General features: G+C 42.2%; 1 protein-coding gene across 2 annotated transcripts in view; it reads right to left on the reverse strand.

Moving 5' to 3' along the window:
• Nucleotides 1-6,358: 6,358 nt before the first annotated feature.
• coro1b (coronin, actin binding protein, 1B) overlaps nucleotides 6,359-18,971 on the reverse strand; it is a 33,806-nt gene continuing 21,193 nt past the window's right edge. Inside the window, exons 7-11 of one of the 2 annotated variants that reach the window (XM_060923641.1) lie at nucleotides 14,281-14,385; nucleotides 9,280-9,425; nucleotides 9,123-9,180; nucleotides 8,667-8,987; nucleotides 6,359-7,403 (exon numbers count right to left, since the gene is read on the reverse strand). In XM_060923641.1, the coding sequence (XP_060779624.1) occupies nucleotides 7,281-7,403; nucleotides 8,667-8,987; nucleotides 9,123-9,180; nucleotides 9,280-9,425; nucleotides 14,281-14,385 (753 nt within the window). In that variant the 3' untranslated portion in view covers nucleotides 6,359-7,280. The remainder of the gene's footprint in view (nucleotides 7,404-8,666; nucleotides 8,988-9,122; nucleotides 9,181-9,279; nucleotides 9,426-14,280; nucleotides 14,386-18,971) is intronic. The other variant, XM_060923650.1, reaches the window with a different exon arrangement.

Here is an 18,971-nt window from a genome sequence, read left to right on the forward strand (position 1 = left end):
TTTAGAGCCACCAGTTAACCTAACCTGCATGTCTTTGGACTGTGGGGGAAACTGGAGCACCGGAGAAAACCCACATGGACACGGGGAGAACATGCAAACTCCACACAGAAAGGCCCTCACCAGCCACAGGGCTCGAACCCGGACCTTCTTGCTGTGAGGCGACAGCGCTAACCACTACACCACCGTGCTGCCCTACAAAAATTATGCAAAACATTTTAATTACTTTTGGTTACAGCACTTTTTAAATAATTCTGAAAGTTTGGGGTCCCTAACTGACTAAACACACTCACTGACCACTTTGTTAGAAACACCTGTATACATACAATTATCCAGTTAGGTGGCAGCAGTACAATGCACAGCATCATGCAGATACAGGTCAAGCGCTTCAGATAATGTAGGGGAGAGCAGGGAGACTTGGGACAAGTTTTCAGCTTTTGTAGATTGTGTGAAATTCTTTGCAGGTAGTGTTGCATTTATACTGCATTAGAGAGTAGTTACTATACCCTCTTACCACAACATTAGTTTCTCAGCTTGTCACATACTGGCTTTCAGGCTTCACTGTTTCTGTCAGTATTTTCTGAGGGGAGACATGGGACATTATGTTGGGAGAATTGGGACATAGCAGAGAGACATGGAACAAAAATAAAATACCTCGGCCTACGTGATTAATTTTTATTAATTATCAAAACTTGTAACATATGAACTGTATGAACACACAGTGCTTGTACAGCTAGAGAAAAATATCAGTTTAACCAAAACCTAACTCGACAAAACAATTCCATTCACAAGAAGGAATAAAATAAGTTTAATCCTCATGCAGGTACACTCACATGTTTTTAACAAATATTTTAAACAATTTTATATTTGTAAACCACAAGGCAAAAAAAACTGTAACATGAACTGTCCCAACTCTCCCCATCTGGATATTTTTTGGGGAAAAAGTCCTTAAATGTTTTCCCCCAGAATTTAAGTTTAATAAATATTACTATATATAGTGCTTTGAAAAAGTATTCATACCCCTTGAACTTTTTCACATTTTTCCACCTTACAACCACGAACTTAAAAGTTTTTTATTGAGATTTTATGTGATAGACCAACACAGAGTAGCACATAATTGTGAAGTGAAATGAAAATGATAAATGGTCTTCAAAATTTTAAAGAAATAAAAATCTGAAAATCTGAAGTAGGGCATCAGGCTGGATCAGGCAGGTCTGAAGAGCAGAAGAGACTAGCATCACTGGTGTCTCAGGACTGACATGTAACTCGACAGAGAAAGACATTCAGAGGGAGAGACAGAGAAAGAGAGACAGAGAGAGGGGGGAGACAAAGAGAAAACAGATACGCAGAACCTTTTTATTTTAAAATAAATTTCTGAGTGGATAGTATCTCCATCCTTGACTGTTGTATGCTGCATAAATGGGAATTTTAAAAAATATATTTTTGAGAGTTAAAATCGACAGCAAAGTTGGCATTCGAGCTGCCAGCCAGCCCCGAGTGCGTGACGTCACAGTGGTAATCAGTTTTAAGACCGAGGCCTTTGACAGCTATAGACCAAAGGCATATAAATAAATTTTTATGGTGAAAGTAAGAAATACCGTTACCGACTTGCTCAACTAAGACTGATTTGACTTCACTGATTGTGGGTTGACTCTCATTAAAACAGGATAGGTGTTACAACTTATGCAACATACATGTACATGCATGCATTTTCACTGATAAAACGTAAAAGGCTCATTAAATAATCAGATGAACTGAGACAATCACATTCTGAAGCGAATTAAATAATCTTATACCGGTAACTTAAACACACAATACAAGTTACATGTATTAATCTAAATGCAGGTAAACAACAAGTGTTGTTGTTGTTTTATCCAAATGAGAGTCGGAGCTTACCCGTCTGTGTTCTCACTTCTTGAAGGCCGAGCTTGTGGCCGAGTGTTTTGAAACAATCTGATTTTCAGTTCAGTTCTCCGTTCATTCGCTTCTTCCACGTAACTGCGGGATGGCAGCGATATCCAGTGGAGAAATCGGCTGCTACACTCATTCTCTCCATACTGAGTATTCTGCCATTACTGCTCGGCTCAGGCAATTACTAAAATCCAGGATGGAATGGAATGTCACCGGTTTTAGCAACAACCGCAGGGAGGTCACTGCCCAAGCGATATGTCACGTCCCATTTCATCCCGGGTTTTACCAACAACCCTCAACTCATACTTGGGGAGGACTGGTGCAACTGAACTCACTTTAAAAAAATAAAATTCAATAAATACTTTCCTTTTCAGGCGGCACGGTGGTGTAGTGGTTAGCGCTGTCGCCTCACAGCAAGAAGGTCCGGGTTCGAGCCCTGTGGCCGGCGAGGGCCTTTCTGTGTGGAGTTTGCATGTTGTCCGCGTGGGTTTCCTCCGGGTGCTCCGGTTTCCCCCACAGTCCAAAGACATGCAGGTTAGGTTAACTGGTGACTCTAAATTGACCGTAGGTGTGAATGTGAGTGTGAATGGTTGTCTGTGTCTATGTGTCAGCCCTGTGATGACCTGGCGACTTGTCCAGGGTGTACCCCGCCTTTCGCCCGTAGTCAGCTGGGATAGGCTCCAGCTTGCCTGCGACCCTGTAGAAGGATAAAGCGGCTACAGATAATGAGATGAGACTTTCCTTTTCTTGTTTTATTGTTGGTACTGCACCCTCTTTCAATACGGGCTTATAGCCAACACTCCTCAACAGATCAGAGGTCTCGTACGAGTCCTCAGTAAAATGTGCAGAGCAGAGGAGAGACCACTTCGTAGGTGCCCAATGTGCCTGTGAATTTCTTGTAAAACACATCCAAATCTTTGCAGTTTGAACATTCTTGGGCCATGAATGTAACGTAAATCCACCTTCTGTCGTGTTGCTGCACCCACTAGCAACACCTCTACGTGGCATGGCGATAAAGCCTAGGTCACAACCGGACGTACGATTTTTTGGCCGTGCGATTTTTGGCGTTTCCCAAATCGCTGCGTTTTTTTTGTTCATGGAGAAAGACGCACGTTGGCCATAAGTTTGTCTTGCAACCTGAAAAAACCGTAAGCGCCCGTAGAGTTTGTTTGACGTGACAAAGAACCTCTGCGGCCGGTCTGCGGCCAGTCTACGGCTCGAAAATCAGCACGTCACACGCGCGCCCTCCATGCGTTTCACGCGCGCCCTCCGTGCGTTTCTTGCGTTTTTTGCACGTAGACCGGCCGTAGGAGCACGTACAGCCGGTTGTGACCGAGGCTTAAATTAGCTGAAAATGGAGGATCAGAGTTGCAGTCAGCTCTGTGTTTTAGTCTAGCGGAAATGGCGATGAGATTGATAGACTTCCTGCTGTGACGTTACGGACGTCAAAGTCATTCACTCAGATCGCTACCTATATAAATCACTTTAATCGTAAAAATGACTGTATTAGATTTATTGTTGATGCTTAAAACTATTCCTGTGCCATTCTTGAGGTCTCAAGGGATTTATAAACGAAAGTGAGGCCATGGCTCTGCGTATATGCTTTAAGAACAGTATACATTTTGCAAGCAGGGACTCCGGCAAGCATCCATACAGCCCAGTTTACCAAATCACTCTACGCCAGAGGACCCTCCAGATCTACTCCTTTACCCTAATGAAAATCTATTAACAAAAGGCTTGACTAAAAAGATATTGTGACAGCGGGGGCGTGGCCAAGCAGCAGTCTGTGAATGGAGGGCGAGAGCGAGGGCGGGGAAGGTAAGTGGCTAAGTCATTCCACCTGCTGTCAAGTAATGTGTGTTTGTTACAGGGAGGGAGCATAAAAGGAGGGGGAGAGCAGGGAAAAGAGGCTCCCTCCTGACCACAATGCATATGTGTGTGTGTAGAGTGAAAACTGAAAAGCTAAAAATAAGTGAAATAAAGAGTTTATGTGTGACCATCAACTCTTGCCTGCCGTGCTTCTGTGCTCCACCCACATCAGGAACTGCTACAGATACGTTTTCAGCCTAGACTTAAATACTGAGACTGTGTCTGATTCCCGAACACTACTTGGAAGGCTGTTCCATAACTGTGGGTCTTTGTAAGAAAAAGCTATGCCTCCTAATATAGCCTTCACTATACGAGGGTACCAACAGATAGCCTGCACCTTTTGATCTAAGTTGGCATGGCAAGTCATAAAGGACCAGACGTTCGCTCAGGTACTGTGGTGCAAGACCATTCAGTGCTTTATAGGTCAATAGTAGTATTTTATAATCAATGAGAAATTTGATTGGGAGCCAATGCAGTGTGGATAAGATGAGTGATGTGGTCATATTTTCTAGTTCTAGTAAGGACTCTTGCTGCTGCATTTTGAACTAACTGGAGCTTGTTTATGCACCTTCCAGAACATCCACACAGTAATAATCCAATTTAGAAGTAACAAAGGCATTAAATTAGTTTTTCTGCTTCATGTAGTCACATTATATTTCTTACCTTAGCAATATTCCTGAGATGAAAGAGCGCTCTCCTCATAATATTATCGATATGAGTTTCAAATGAAAGACTGGAGCCAATGATCACCCTGAGGTCTTTTATTGCTGCACGTAAAGAAACAGAAAGGCCATCTAGAGTTACAATGTAATGAGGAAACCAAGTACAAGTACTTGTCTTGTCAGAGTTAAGTAGAAGGAAGTTAATGAGCATTCAGTGTCTACTGTCCTCTACACATTCCTCAGTTTTATTAAGCTGACGTCTCTCATGTGGCTTTGCTGAAACATACAACTGTGTCATCAGCAATAACAGTGGAAGCTAATACTGTATTTATGAATAATATTACCCAGAGGTAACCTATATAAAGAAAAAAGCAATCTAAAACCTGATTGGTTGAAATTAATTTATTGTAATACAAACTGTCTCAAGTCTCCCCTGTCCCAAGTATCCCCGCTCTCCACTACACATCAAACATCAGAATGGGGAAAAAGAATGGTGCCAGATTTGGCTGGTTTGAGTATTTCAGAAACTGTTAATCTCTTGGGATTTTCTCACACAACAGTCCCTAAAGTTTACGCAAAGTTTAGTGTGAAAAAAAAAAATTCCAGTGAGTCCCAGTTCCTCAGGCCAAAATGTTTTGCTGATGATAGAGGCCAGAGACAAATGGTCAGACTGGTTTGAGCTGACAGGAAACTTATTGTAACTCACATAACCATTCTGGCGGCACGGTGGTGTAGTGGTTAGCGCTGTCGCCTCACAGCAAGAAGGTCCTGGGTTCGAGCCCCAGGGCCGGCGAGGGCCTTTCTGTGTGGAGTTTGCATGTTGTGCCTGCGTGGGTTTCCCCCACAGTCCAAAGACATGCAGGTTAGGTTAACTGGTGACTCTAAATTGACTGTGAGTGTGAATGGTTGTCTGTGTCTATGTGTCAGCCCTGTGATGACCTGGCGACTTGTCCAGGGTGTACCCCGCCTTTTGCCCGTAGTCAGCTGGGATAGGCTCCAGCTTGCCTGCGACCCTGTAGAAGGATAAAGTGGCTAGAGATGAGACATAACCATTCTTTAGAGCTGTAGTGAGCAGAAATATGTTGAACATGAAGCAGATGGGGGGCGGCACGGTGGTGTAGTGGTTAGCACTGTCGCCTCACAACAAGAAGGTCCTGGGTTTGAACCCAGTGGCTGATGGAGGCCTTCCTGTGTGGAGTTTGCATGCTCTCCCCGTGTTTGTGTGGGTTTGCACCGGTTTCCCCCAGAGTCCAAAGGCATGCAGGTTAGGCTAATTGGTGGCTCTAAATTGACCGTGAGTGTGAATGATTGTCTGTGTTAGCCCTGTGATGACCTGGTGACTTGTCCAGGGTGTACCCTGCCTGTTGCCCATAGTCAGCTGGGATAGACTCCTGCAACCCTGTTGGACAGGATAAGTGGCTACAGATGATGGATGAAGCAGATAGGCTACAACAGCAGAAGACTACATCAGGTTTCACTGCAGCCAGACAAGAACAGGAATCTGAGGCTGCAGCAGGTACAGTCTCACCAAAACTGGTTAGTTGAAGATTGAATAAGGGAGTTAGTTGAAAATAAGAACAATACAATCAAAATGAATACATATACAATCGGTGGATCAAAGTCAAATAAATGTTTTAGACTGTATGTGAAGTCATAATACATTAATCTGATGGTGCTATCGGTGGCTTACTATTTTGTTATACTATTTGCTTAGTTGCATACAAATGATGGGGTTTTTAGTTTTCAACTTTTTTAAAATCCCAAATATAGACCACTTCCTGATTGCTGCATGTGCTTAAATATAACACGCATGCAGCACAAGTTCTCGTCTTGCAGCATGTTTGCAACCTTACCATAGTCAGCCTACGTACATACATCACATACATGCATGTATGTCGGTGGCGTGTAATCAGTGACTAACAAAATCAGACAGTCATGGAGATACAGTGCTGAACACACTTATGGGTTTTATTTTAAATAACAGATCAGCAAGGAAAGATGTGTTTCACATTCCATCACATAAAGCAAATAAAGTGTAAACAAAATGATTAAGGAACAAGGATGAGCAAACAGACATCCCTGATTGTAGTGCACAAATATACAGTATGTAGGAATTAAAAAAAAAATCTATCATAGTCTTGCTGTTATCCTTGAAGTATCTAAGAAGTGTAAAATGTTGTAATTTTTAGTGCAGATAGAAAGTCTGAAACAGTGAATCTTCAGTGCTACAGGGGCTTTAAGAATACATAGACAGCCCACAGAGTCTTGACACAGAACAGTCTCTACTGGTATAAAATGAAGTGTAATTACTATCCCGCACCACAAATGTCACAACAGCTACATTGTTAAGATTTACACTATTCTAATGCGAGTAGAAAAGATGATTTTTAACAGTTTTGGCCAATAGCTGCAGATATGCATTATGACCATCAAGGCTAGTTAATAGCAAAGGCTACTAAAGAGTACAGCATGTGGGATTCGGGGTTCCATATTGCTCTCTCATTGACACTTTTTTTTTTTTAATTTGAGGAGCTAATATTTAAATGCTAGTACCATCCAAAAGGAAAAAAAAAAAGTACTTCAGCCCATACTGCAATCAGTAAACTAAACCAGTTTCCAATTTGCAGCAATAGTCAGTACCTGATGTAAAAGCGATTTTACAGGTCCTCTTTTTTTTTCATTGACTCAGGATAATTAACCCACATCTATCTAAAAATGCATAAAATGTCAATGCTCAGTATTTATCATGTTACACTTAAGGTATTGAATTGCATTTCCCAGGACCCTTCACTGTAATGTAAAGCTATCGTTGATTAGGTTAAGGCTATGGGTCTCTGTAGGTCACACTTCTCCATCGGAAATTCGTGCTAGCTGCCTCTCAAGCACGTCGATTCTGTGACCCTGAGCTAACACAAGAGCACGAAGGGCACGAAGTTCTGTCAAAATATCAGCCAGCTGGTCATCCTGAGGAAAGAAACGAATTAAGTGTTACAAAGAAAGAAAGGGATAGGAAATTATATCAATGCAAGTTAGACTGCCTTTCAGATTTTTCAAGTGTAGGTCATAAAAAGAACTTTCCCCGACACCCAGTTATTTTGTTTAATGGACCAAAAGCTACTGAATTCGAATCATAGACTTCCAATTTGAATTGTTTTTTAAAAATAGAACAGTGAAAGAATTTTGGGCCGCATGGCTCGAAATTCTCTGCTTTTTTTCCTGCTTCACCATGACCCAATTCAAGATCCTACATCATGCGTCACGTAGTGGGCTTTCCCCGTTCGCGCAATGCATTGTGGGATGCAAATTTGAAACAGGAGAGAAAAATGGCAGACGTGAGTGTGTGAATGAAATGTGGAAGACCGACTACAGTAACGGAAAGCGAGAAGAAAAGACGTTATGTTGCGAAGGAAAGGAAACGCAGGACCAAACTAATAAATATCGGCGGTTAGCAAGCACCTCGGTGTGATCAGCTGTTCATTTAGCGACAGAATGATATAACTGTCAGTGCACGGTCAAAGGTAAACCTGCACATGCGCACACGGACTTCCTCTGTCTGCTTGACTGCGCAAAGCGAGTGATTTCATGCACATTATTTGCTAGGGAATCCCTTCAAATTAAATAACTTCCCAGCCACAGAATAGCCTGATATTTTGTGAGATATTACAGAAATAGGCGGCACGGTGGTGTAGTGGTTAGCGCTGTCGCCTCACAGCAAGAAGGTCCTGGGTTCGAGCCCCGTGGCCGGCAAGGGCCTTTCTGTGCGGAGTTTGCATGTTCTCCCCGTGTCCGCGTGGGTTTCCTCCGGGTGCTCCGGTTTCCCCCACAGTCCAAAGACATGCAGGTTAGGTTAACTGGTGACTCTAAATTGAGCGTAGGTGTGAATGTGAGTGTGAATGGTTGTCTGTGTCTATGTGTCAGCCCTGTGATGACCTGGCGACTTGTCCAGGGTGTACCCCGCCTTTCGCCCGTAGTCAGCTGGGATAGGCTCCAGCTTGCCTGCGACCCTGTAGAAGGATAAAGCGGCTAGAGATAATGAGATGAGATGAGATATTACAGAAATAAACATGCATCACAATGACCAAATTTCAGAAGTAACTAAATTTCACTGATTTTATGAAATCGAAAGGCCGTCTCGCTTTAACAGCAAAGGAAAATCTAGATTCCTTAAAGTACAGTGCGATCTACATGCATAGCTACTGACTACAGTGATCCAGTTTGTGTAATTACCTCTTTCCTCATTCTGTCTGTCCCTCCTTCACCCTCTTTCCTAGCTTGCACATGCGGTGTTCTATCACTCTCGGTCTGTCTGGAAGCAGTGTTTGTACTGAGAGCTGTAGTGCTGGTATTAAAGCTAGCAGCTGAATTGCTCTGAGGTAGGAGTTTAGGTCTTCCACGAAGTGTGTTATATTTGGAGGCAGGAATGTTGTATCCTCCACTCATAGAGACTAAAATTGGAGGAGCATCCTGCCCTGCAATCCAGTCTTCAGCCAGTAGAGAGGGCTCTAAACCTGCAGTGTCTGGATACAGGTCTCCCTGGAACAGGTCTGACTGGAGAACATTTACACAACACCAGTGTAAATTCTATGTGTGTCTCATGTGTTTATGGAAGCAAATATGTAATATATCTTTTCCCTAAAAATTGCTAATACAGCATTTGCATAACAAAAAGTGAACACAGCTGACCTTTCTTGGCACGGTCATGGAAATGGGTTCAACCTTCCTCTCGTGGAGTTTATAGAACCTAGATGAAATGAAAGGAAAAGCACAAAATGATGGAATGCTATAAATGTGTTGAAACAAATCACTGATTTTACGCTACAGCATTTCAAGCTATTTTTACCTGGCGATCTCACACTTATTAACATCCACTCCTCTTTTGCTGAGGAAACCAGCTCCTCTCTGAGGCTCCTTGCTACTGTAGAGACTGAGGAAGTGGATGTAAGGAGACTCGTTGGTTATCTCAAAGTAGCGAATAGTGCAGTCACCCTGTGAGAGAGATTATGGGAAATTAATAAATCTGCATTGTTTTTGTGAGATTGTGGAGCTCCTTAAATCCTAGCACAACAATCTTGTTGCTCAGAGGTGATAAAATTTAGAAAGAGTATTCTACAATAAAATTGTCTTAAATTAAAATGGACCATAATTGAATTGGGGCGGCACGGTGGTGTAGTGGTTAGCGCTGTCGCCTCACAGCAAGAAGGTCCGGGTTTGAGCCCCGTGGCCGGCGAGGGCCTTTCTGTGCGGAGTTTGCATGTTGTCCGCGTGGGTTTCCTCCGGGTGCTCCGGTTTCCCCCACAGTCCAAAGACATGCAGGTTAGGTTAACTGGTGGCTCTAAATTGACCGTAGGTGTGAATGTGAGTGTGAATGGTTGTCTGTGTCTATGTGTCAGCCCTGTGATGACCTGGCAACTTATCCAGGGTGTACCCCGCCTTTCGCCCGTAGTCAGCTGGGATAGGATCCAGCTTGCCTGTGACCCTGTAGAACAGGATAAAGCGGCTAGAGACAATGAGATGAGAATTCAGAAAAAGGGCTAGTTTCTGTAGTTCCACTAGGGGGCAAAATAGGGAAATAAACTCAGGGCCATAAACTCAGCGGCTAACAAAATGTCAGTCAGTCCCTCCCGTGCCAGGATCTGGTCTTCCCAGGCCCTTAAGGAACATTGGGTAGTGCCACTCACCGTTTCTATAACCCTCGACCTCTCACCTATTACATAGCTAGGGTTACAATGGGGGTGGGTGGGGGGGTGGTTGTCCTCTGGTGACCACATGACTTTGACTCCCTACTCACATCTGTATTGCAGCATGCCTTGCCAGATGGCAGGAGGTATCATTTTTATGATAGTCTTTGGTATGAGCCAACCATTAGAACTTGCAATCTCCCGGTCGAGAGGTAGACATGGTCACTACTAGGCGAGCTTGCAGTCTAACAAAATGTTCTAATATATAATTCTCTATTGACATGCTAAATATTTTATGCTGTAACCATGCCTCTATCAAAACAAAATAATTTAGGACATGCACAGCATCGGGTGTGAATTATTTAAAAAATTGTCAATAATTTTGCAATCTATATCGATTTGATATATATTTTTCATTCATTGGTCCTCTTCAGGGTCACAGACGATCCAAAGCTAGTCCTGGGCATGAGGTGGGAATACAACCTGGATGGGATGTCAATCCATCACAGGACACCATGAACACACACATTCATACCTGGGGCAATTTAATGTAGCCAATTCACCAAAGAGCAAGGTTTGAGAAAAGCAAAGAACCTGGAGGAAACCCAAAAGGACATGCAAAGAACATGTAAACTCTGCATACAGTGTCTTGCAAAACTATTTATCCCACTGGTGTTTGTCCTGTTTTGTTGCATTACAAGATGGAATTAAAAGGGATTCTGGGGGGGTTAACACCATTTGATTTACACAACATGCCTACCACTTTAAAGGTGCAGGATTTTTTTTTTATTGTGACACAAACAATAAGATGAAAAAACAGAAATCTGGAGTGTGCATAGGTATTCACCCCCTTTTGTATGAAACCCCTAAATAAGAGCTGCTCCAAACAATTCACTTTATAAGTCACATAATTAGTTGATTAAGATCCACCTGTGTGCAATCCAAGTATCACATGATCTGTCACATGATGTCTGTATAAATCACCCTGTTCTGGAAGGACCCTGACTCTGCAACACTACTAAGCAAGCAACATGAAAAGCAAGGAACCTCCAAACAGGTCAGAGACAAAGTTGTGGAGAAGTATAGATTAGGGTTGGGTTATAAAAAATATCTCAAACTTTGAATATCCCAGGGAGCTCCATTAAATCCATTATAGCAAAATGGAAAGAATATGGCACCACTACAAACCTGACAAGAGAAGGCCACCCACCAAAACTCACAGACCGGGCAAGGAGGGCATTAATCAGAGATGCAACAAAGACAACACTGAAGGAGCTGCAAAGATCCACAGCGGAGATGGGAGTATCTGTCCATAGGATTACTTTAAGCCGTACACTCCACAGAGCGGGGCTTTATGGAAGAGTTGCCAGAGAAAAAGCCACTGCTTAAGAAAACACGTTTGGAGTTTACCCAACAGCATGTGGCAGACTCCCCAAACACATGGAAGAAGATTCTCTGGTCAGATAAGACTAAAATGTATCTTTTTGGCCATCATGGGAAATGCCATGTGTGGTGCAAACCAGGCTTTTAGGCAGGATTTTTTTTTTAGGGAGTCTAACTTTTTTGCAGGTGTCACTGTATGTGGCGAGGTGTAGCGGCGCGTTGAGCGCCGCTGGCATGAGTGTTTTAGGGGGTTCCGGGGGTACTCCCCCGGAAAATTTTGAAATTTCTAATGCTCTCAAATGCTATTTCCTTCATTTTGACAGCAAATTTTGAGCAATACAGCCAAGTGTTTTTGCCTTTGTTACAACATTCTTGTATCAATAGTAAGGCTGGACTGGGGGGAGGCATGTGTGCATGGAAAAATTCAAGCCAGATTCATTTTAGGTAAAACAACTTTCTTTAATGTCTTAATGTAAACAAAATGGTTTCACTGCAACAGTCCACTGGCAACAATATGTTTACAACCGCCTGGGGGCCTTGAGGTACAACTTTCTGGCGGCAGCGAAGTCGAATTCCGGCATGGGAATTCGGGCATAGCTGAGCCTGATGAGCCGATCCAGCTGCTCAATGCAGAGGAGAGTGCGTGCTTTTGTCTTGATTCTGTTCTGACAGGAAAACACGCGCTCCGCCTCCGCCTTATTGTTTAGCCTACTAGAAATACTACCCGCCGGCTCGACTACCACACTCTCCACTACGTAGCCTGTAATGTTGGGAAAATCTGCATGAAAATGTGTTATTTACTGTTAAAAGGATTTATTCGGGATAAATAACATGTCAGGTAAGGCCGGTTTTCTATAGACTACATTCCACATTTAGCTGCGGCAATATAGTCTACGGCTATATTGTCTGGATATTTATGCCAGTGTCTCCTAGGCATACATCTTTTCCCCCTCTGCTCTGGGAACGCATATTACAAGTGCTTTGTACACCAAATTTATTTAATAACCCATTTATTTATAACGAGGGCTCTCACAACTTTGAAATTAGTGCAGCCATAGAAACGCGTGTTTCTGTAGCTCTGCGGCGGGTGCCTATATTTTGTACTCTGGGCTCGTGCTGTTGCTATGGTAACCCTGGGCGTCTTCGGGAAAGACAGCTGTCAAAGCGAGACTTCTGAAATTTCCAAAATGGCGGTGTCAACAAAGCTTGTAGATCCTCGGAAAGCTCAGACTCGGCGATTTTTTAACATATTCAGCTAAGTTACCGGACATAACACGGGCGGAAATATTAGGGCGTCTTTAGGGCGTCGTACTAAAAAGTAGGGCGTCCAATTTCTTGTTTTTTTCAGTACAGGGCGTCGAAAAGACGCCCAGACGCCCCTCTATCTAAAAGCCTGGTGCAAACCCAACACCCTGAGAACACCATTCGTACAGTGAAGCATGGTGGTGGCAGCATCATGCTGTGGGGATATTTTTCATCTGCAGGGACAGGAAAGCTGGTCAGGACTGAAGGAAAGATGGATGGCACTAAATACAGGGCAATTCTGGAGGAAAACCTATTTGAGTCGGCCAGAGGTTTGAGATTGGGACAAAGGTTCATGGTTCCAGCAGGACAATGACCCTAAACATACTGCTAAAGCTACACTGGAGTGGTTTAAAGGGAAATATTTAAATGTCTTTGAATGGCCTAGTCAAAGCCCAGACCTTAATACAATTGAGAATCTGTGGCATAAATTGAAGATTGCTGTACACCAACGCAACCCATCTAACTTGAAGGAGTTGGAACAGTTTTGCCTTGAGGAATGGGCAAAAATCCCAGTGGCTAGATGTGCTAAGCTAATGGAGACAGACCCCAAGAGACTTGCAGCTGTAATTGCAGCAAAAGGTGGCTCTCCAAAGTATTGACTTTGGGGGGTGAATACCTATGTACACTCCAGATTTCTGTTTTTTTTTTTCATCTTAATTATTGTTTGTGTCAAAATAAAACAACAATTTTCACCTTTAAAGTTGTAGGCATGTTGTGTAAATGAAATGGTGCTAACCCTCCAAAAATCCATTTTAATTCCAGCTTGTAATGCGACAAAACAGGACAAACACCAAGGGGGATGAATACTTTTGCAAGACACTCTATATAGTAACCCAAGTTCAGGATCAAACAGGGGACTCTGGGGCTGTGAGGTGACAATGCTATACATGTTCGATTTATTGTTTGTGCATTCAGAATGTACCTTTCAGATAATATCAAATAATTTACAGATTTATGAGAAATTGATGTCATAATGTGAAATTATGACTTGCCTACCAAAATGATTTTGACTTTGAGTGTATTGTGGATCATGACTTTGACACCATGATATTGATGGCAATTATATAGATTTATGGGCTGCCTTCTTAAATGATCTACACACACACACAGAGTGTTGTTATTACCTCCGCCAAGGAGGTTATGTTTTCGGTAGCGCTGGTTTGTTTGTTTGTTTGTCTGTTAGCAACATTAGGGAAAAAGTTATGAATGGATTGCTCTGAAATTTTTTCCAGAGGTGTGACTGGGCACAAGTAACAATCCATTAAATTTTGGCGGTGATCTGGATCACCGTCTGGATCCCGGAATTTTTTAAAGGATTCTTGGCGGAGGTCTGCGCTCTCCGAGTGCTTTTCTAGTTACAACTGTATTGTCATTGTGTACAAAAGTTCGTAATAAAACATGGCATTTAAGTAACAAGTGAAATCCCATGTCTTAGTGTTGGGTAAAAGGACCAATGTACATCTGGATAGGTTTACCTTTCCACACAGATAGACCATGTTTGTATCTGGGTCGTAGAAAGGAAGGAGAACTCCATTACTGGTGTCCATTTCCTGAACAGCCATTGGCTCTGAGAGATCTTTCTAATAATTAAAACCACACACACAAACACACAACAAAAATTCCTCAGTAACTTGGGTATAATGTTATGCAGTCTGGTGCATAAATATTTGGACAGTGACACCATTACCATAAAGGTTCTGTACACCACCATAATGGATTTGAAATGAAGCTATGAAGATGCGATTGAAGTGTAGACTTTCAGCTTTAATTCAGGGTGTTTAATAAAAATATTGTGTTAACGGTTTAGAAATTACAACCAGTTTTTACATAATCCGTCCATTTTCACAGGTTTAAAAGTATGGAACAAACTAGCATAATTATAAATATGAGGATTATTTTTAATACTTGGATGCAAATCCTTTGCACTCAATAACTTCCTGAATTCTGGTACCCATGGACATCACCAAATGCTGAGTTTGACTGACTCGGCCATTTAAGAACATTCCATTTCTATCCCTTAAAAGAAGTGCTTGGGTTGCTTTCGGGATGTTTTGGGTCATTATCCAGCAATACTGTGAAGCACCATGCTATCAGTTTTGCAGCATTTGACTGAATCTGAGCAGAAAGTATAACTCTAAATACTTCAGAATTCATCTTGCTACTTCCATCAGTAGTCTTATCAATAAACACCAGTGACCCAGATCCATTGGCAGCCATACATGTCCATGTCCACCATGTTTGACACTTACTTAGACTTAGTCGCTCCCGCATCTAGCAACGCATGAGGCGGTCAAGGCACTCCATTTCAACAGGTCCTGTGCTATTCTTTTGGCATCTTTCCGATTTTTATGGACCAGATGTATAGTGGTGCTTGAAAGTTTGTGAACCCTTTAGAATTTTCTATATTTCTGCATAAATATGACCTAAAACATCATCAGATTTTCACACAAGTCCTAAAAGTAGATAAAGAGAACCCAGCTAAACAAATGAGACAAAAATATTATACTTGGTCATTTATTTATTGAGAAAAATGATCCAATATTACATATCTGTGAGTGGCAAAAGTATGTGAACCTTTGCATTCAGTATTTGGTGTGACCCGCTTGTGCAGCAATAACTGCAACGAAACGTTTCCGGTAACTGTTGATCAGTCCTGCACACCGGCTTGGAGGAATTTTAGCCCATTCCTCCATACAGAACAGCTTCAACTCTGGGATGTTGGTGGGTTTCCTCACATGAACTGCTCGCTTCAGGTCCTTCCACAACATTTCGATTGGATTAAGGTCAGGACTTTGACTTGGCCATTTGAAAGCATTAACTTTAATCTTCTTTAACCATTCTTTGGTAGAACGACTTGTGTGCTTAGGGCCGTTGTCTTGCTGCATGACCCACCTTCTCTTGAGATTCAGTTCATGGACAGATATCCTGACATTTTCCTTTAGAATTCGCTGGTATAATTCAGAATTCATTGTTCCATCAATGATGGCAAGCCGTCTTGGCCCAGATGCAGCAAAACAGGCCCAAACCATGATACTACCACCACCATGTTTCACAGATGGGATAAGGTTCTTATGCTGGAATGCAGCGTTTTCCTTTCTCCAAACATAATGCTTCTTATTTAAACCAAAAAGTTCTATTTTGGTCTCATCTGTCCACAAAACATTTTTCCAATAGCCTTCTGGCTTGTCCATGTAATCTTTAGCAAACTGCAGATGAGCATCAATGTTCTTTTTGGAGAGCAGTGTCTTTCTCCTTGCAAACCTGCCATGCACACAATTGTTGTTCAGTGTTCTTCTGATGGTGGACTCATGAACATTAACATTAGCCAATATGAGAGAGGCCTTCAGTTGCTTAGAAGTTACCCTGGGGTCCTTTATGACCTTGCCGACTATTACACGCCTGGCCCTTGGAGTGATCTTTGTTGGTCGACCACTCCTGGGGAGGGTAACAATGGTCTTGAATTTCCTCCATTTGTACACAATCTGTCTGACTGTGGATTGGTGAAATCCAAACTCTTTAGAGACGGTTTTGTAACCTTGTCCAGCTTGATGAGCATGAACAACACTTTTTCTGAGGTCCTCAGAAATCTCCTTTGTTCATGCCATGATACACTTCCACAAACATGTGTTGTGAAGATCAGACTATGATACAGTAGATCCCTGTTCTTTAAATAAAACAGGGTGCCCATGCACACCTGATTGTCATCCCATTGATTGAAAACACCTGACTCTAATTTCACCTTCAAATTAACTGCTAATCCTAGACGTTCACATACTTTTGCCACTCACAGATACGTAATACTGGATCATTTTCCTCAATTAATAAATGACCAAGTATAATATTTTTGTCTCATTTGTTTAACTGGGTTCTCTTTATCTACTTTTAGGACTTGCATGAAAATCTGATGATGTTTTAGGTCACATTTATGCAGAAATATAGAAAATTCTAAAGGGTTCACAAACTTTCAAGCACCACTGTAGGTCCCTCTCCACTGTTTGTCACCAACTCATTTTGGGTCGCCCTCTTTTTCTCTTGCCTGTTGGGACCCGTTTGGCGGCCTGGTTTGCAGGTCTTGTTGTGGAGAGTCTCAATGCATGTCCTAGCCAGCGAAGGCATCACTTGCAGATAGTTGTTGATGTCTGTTTCTTATCTCCTTGTTTGACACAAAGTTGTTCCATTTGATGCCTAGGATTTTTCTGAGGAGCCCTGCGATGACCTGGCGACTTGTCCAGGGTGTACCCCGCCTCTCGCCCATATTCAGCTGGGATAGGCTCCAGCTTGCCTGCGACCCTGTACAGGATAAGCGGCTACAGATAACGGATGGATGGATTTTTCTGAGGCATTTGGTGTCAAACGCATCCAGTTCTCTCCCTTGGCTGGTTTTCAGTTGCCAGGTTTGACAGATGATGTGGTATGCTTTGGCTCATGAGCCCTTTATTTCCTTCTCCATACTCTTCTCTTACCATCAATCTGGTACAAATTTACCTTGGTTTCATCTTTTGGCTTTATTGGATGTTTTCTAGCAAAGTCCAATCTGCTAACACTCTGCTTGAGTGTTAGCAGTGGTTTGCATCTTGAGGTAAACAATCTGTATTTACGCTCATGAAGGCATCTCTTGATTGTATAGTTTGGCAATACTACACCTACTTCCTTGAGAGTGTTCTTGACTTGGCTAGGTGTTGTGAAGGGGTTTTTCTTCACCAAGGAATGAATGCCTCAATCATCCACTTTCATTGTCTTCTGTGGTCTTCCAGGACCACCAGTGCATTCCTTCTTTTCAAGAATGTACCAAATTGTTGATCTGGGCACTCCTAACATTTATGCTATCTCTTTGATAGATCTGATTTGTTTGTGGGTTTTTTCAGCCTTATGATGTCCTCCTTCACCAGCAACAACACCTCTTTGATCACATATTGAGAGTTCCCTTGAACAGCTACCCAATGCAAATTCAACACTTGGAATCAACTCCAGACCTTTTATATCCTTAATCTGTCATGATATAACAAGGAAGCAGGCCACACTTTGCCATGAAACTGCTTATCAGTTGATTGTCCAATTACTTTTGATCCTGTGAAAATGGAGGGACTACACCACTACAGTGGTGTAGAAGTTAGCACGGTCGCCTCACAGCAAGAAGGTTCTGGGTTCGAGCCCAGCGGCCGTCAAGGGCCTTTCTGTGTGGAGTTTGCATGTTCTCCCCGTGTCTGCATGGGTTTCCCCCACAATCCAAAGACATGCAGTTAGGTTAACGTGGGGGGGCCTTGGGCTGAAGTGCCCTTGAGCAAGGTACCTGACCCCTGACTGCTCCCTGGGCGCTGTAGTGTGGCTGCCCACTGCTCTAGGTGTGTGTGTGTGTGTTCACTGCTTCAGGTGGGTTTAATGTAGAGGATGAATTTCACTGTGCATATGACAAATAAAGGTTTCTTCTTCTAAATGTTTAATACAATATTTTTTTTTTGTTAAATAACAAATTTTCCAAAGCTACTAAGTTGTTAGATAAATCCTTAAGCTAGCTTAATAGTTATAAAATGTATCACAAACAATAGTTCACTATGGCGTAAAATGTTTGGTTGTGAAAATAACTTGCAGTTTTTTTTATGATTAATTCAGAGACAAGGGGATTCAGAAAGTTAAATGGGAAAGGTAGTCAGCTACATACTGTATTTTAGTTTGTGGCATACTTATGATATAACATAAATCATATAGAGACGAGTGTTTTACTGGGAAATCCACCAGTAGTGTTTTTCATACGATCTACATCCGGAACATGGAGAACCAAAACCATGACATAAATCTCTATATGTCACTCGTGAGGAAATTGATGAATTGTTTTGATAAATTTTGGTACTTTTTGTTTGTGAATGTGTCAATATAATTAAAAGAAAATCATACGTTGGCTTGAAGATATGGAGTTTTTCAACATTAGAAGATAAACTTATATTTTTCATACAGAATACATCATGGACATGAGTGACATATTTCCCCAATATTTCACTCCGATGACGTCACTCCCAGTGTTTTCCTGCTGACTAGATGCGTGTTGTCAAAATGGTGAACCAGTTCAAAATTAAAATTCTTTTGATTAACTTGCGTATTTTTTTGTGTGGATGTGTCCATATAATATAAAGAGCATTACACAGTGGCGTGAAGATACGAAGTTTATCTT

This window comes from Neoarius graeffei, chromosome 1 (assembly GCF_027579695.1).
Source record: "Neoarius graeffei isolate fNeoGra1 chromosome 1, fNeoGra1.pri, whole genome shotgun sequence".
Lineage (NCBI taxonomy): Eukaryota > Metazoa > Chordata > Actinopteri > Siluriformes > Ariidae > Neoarius > Neoarius graeffei.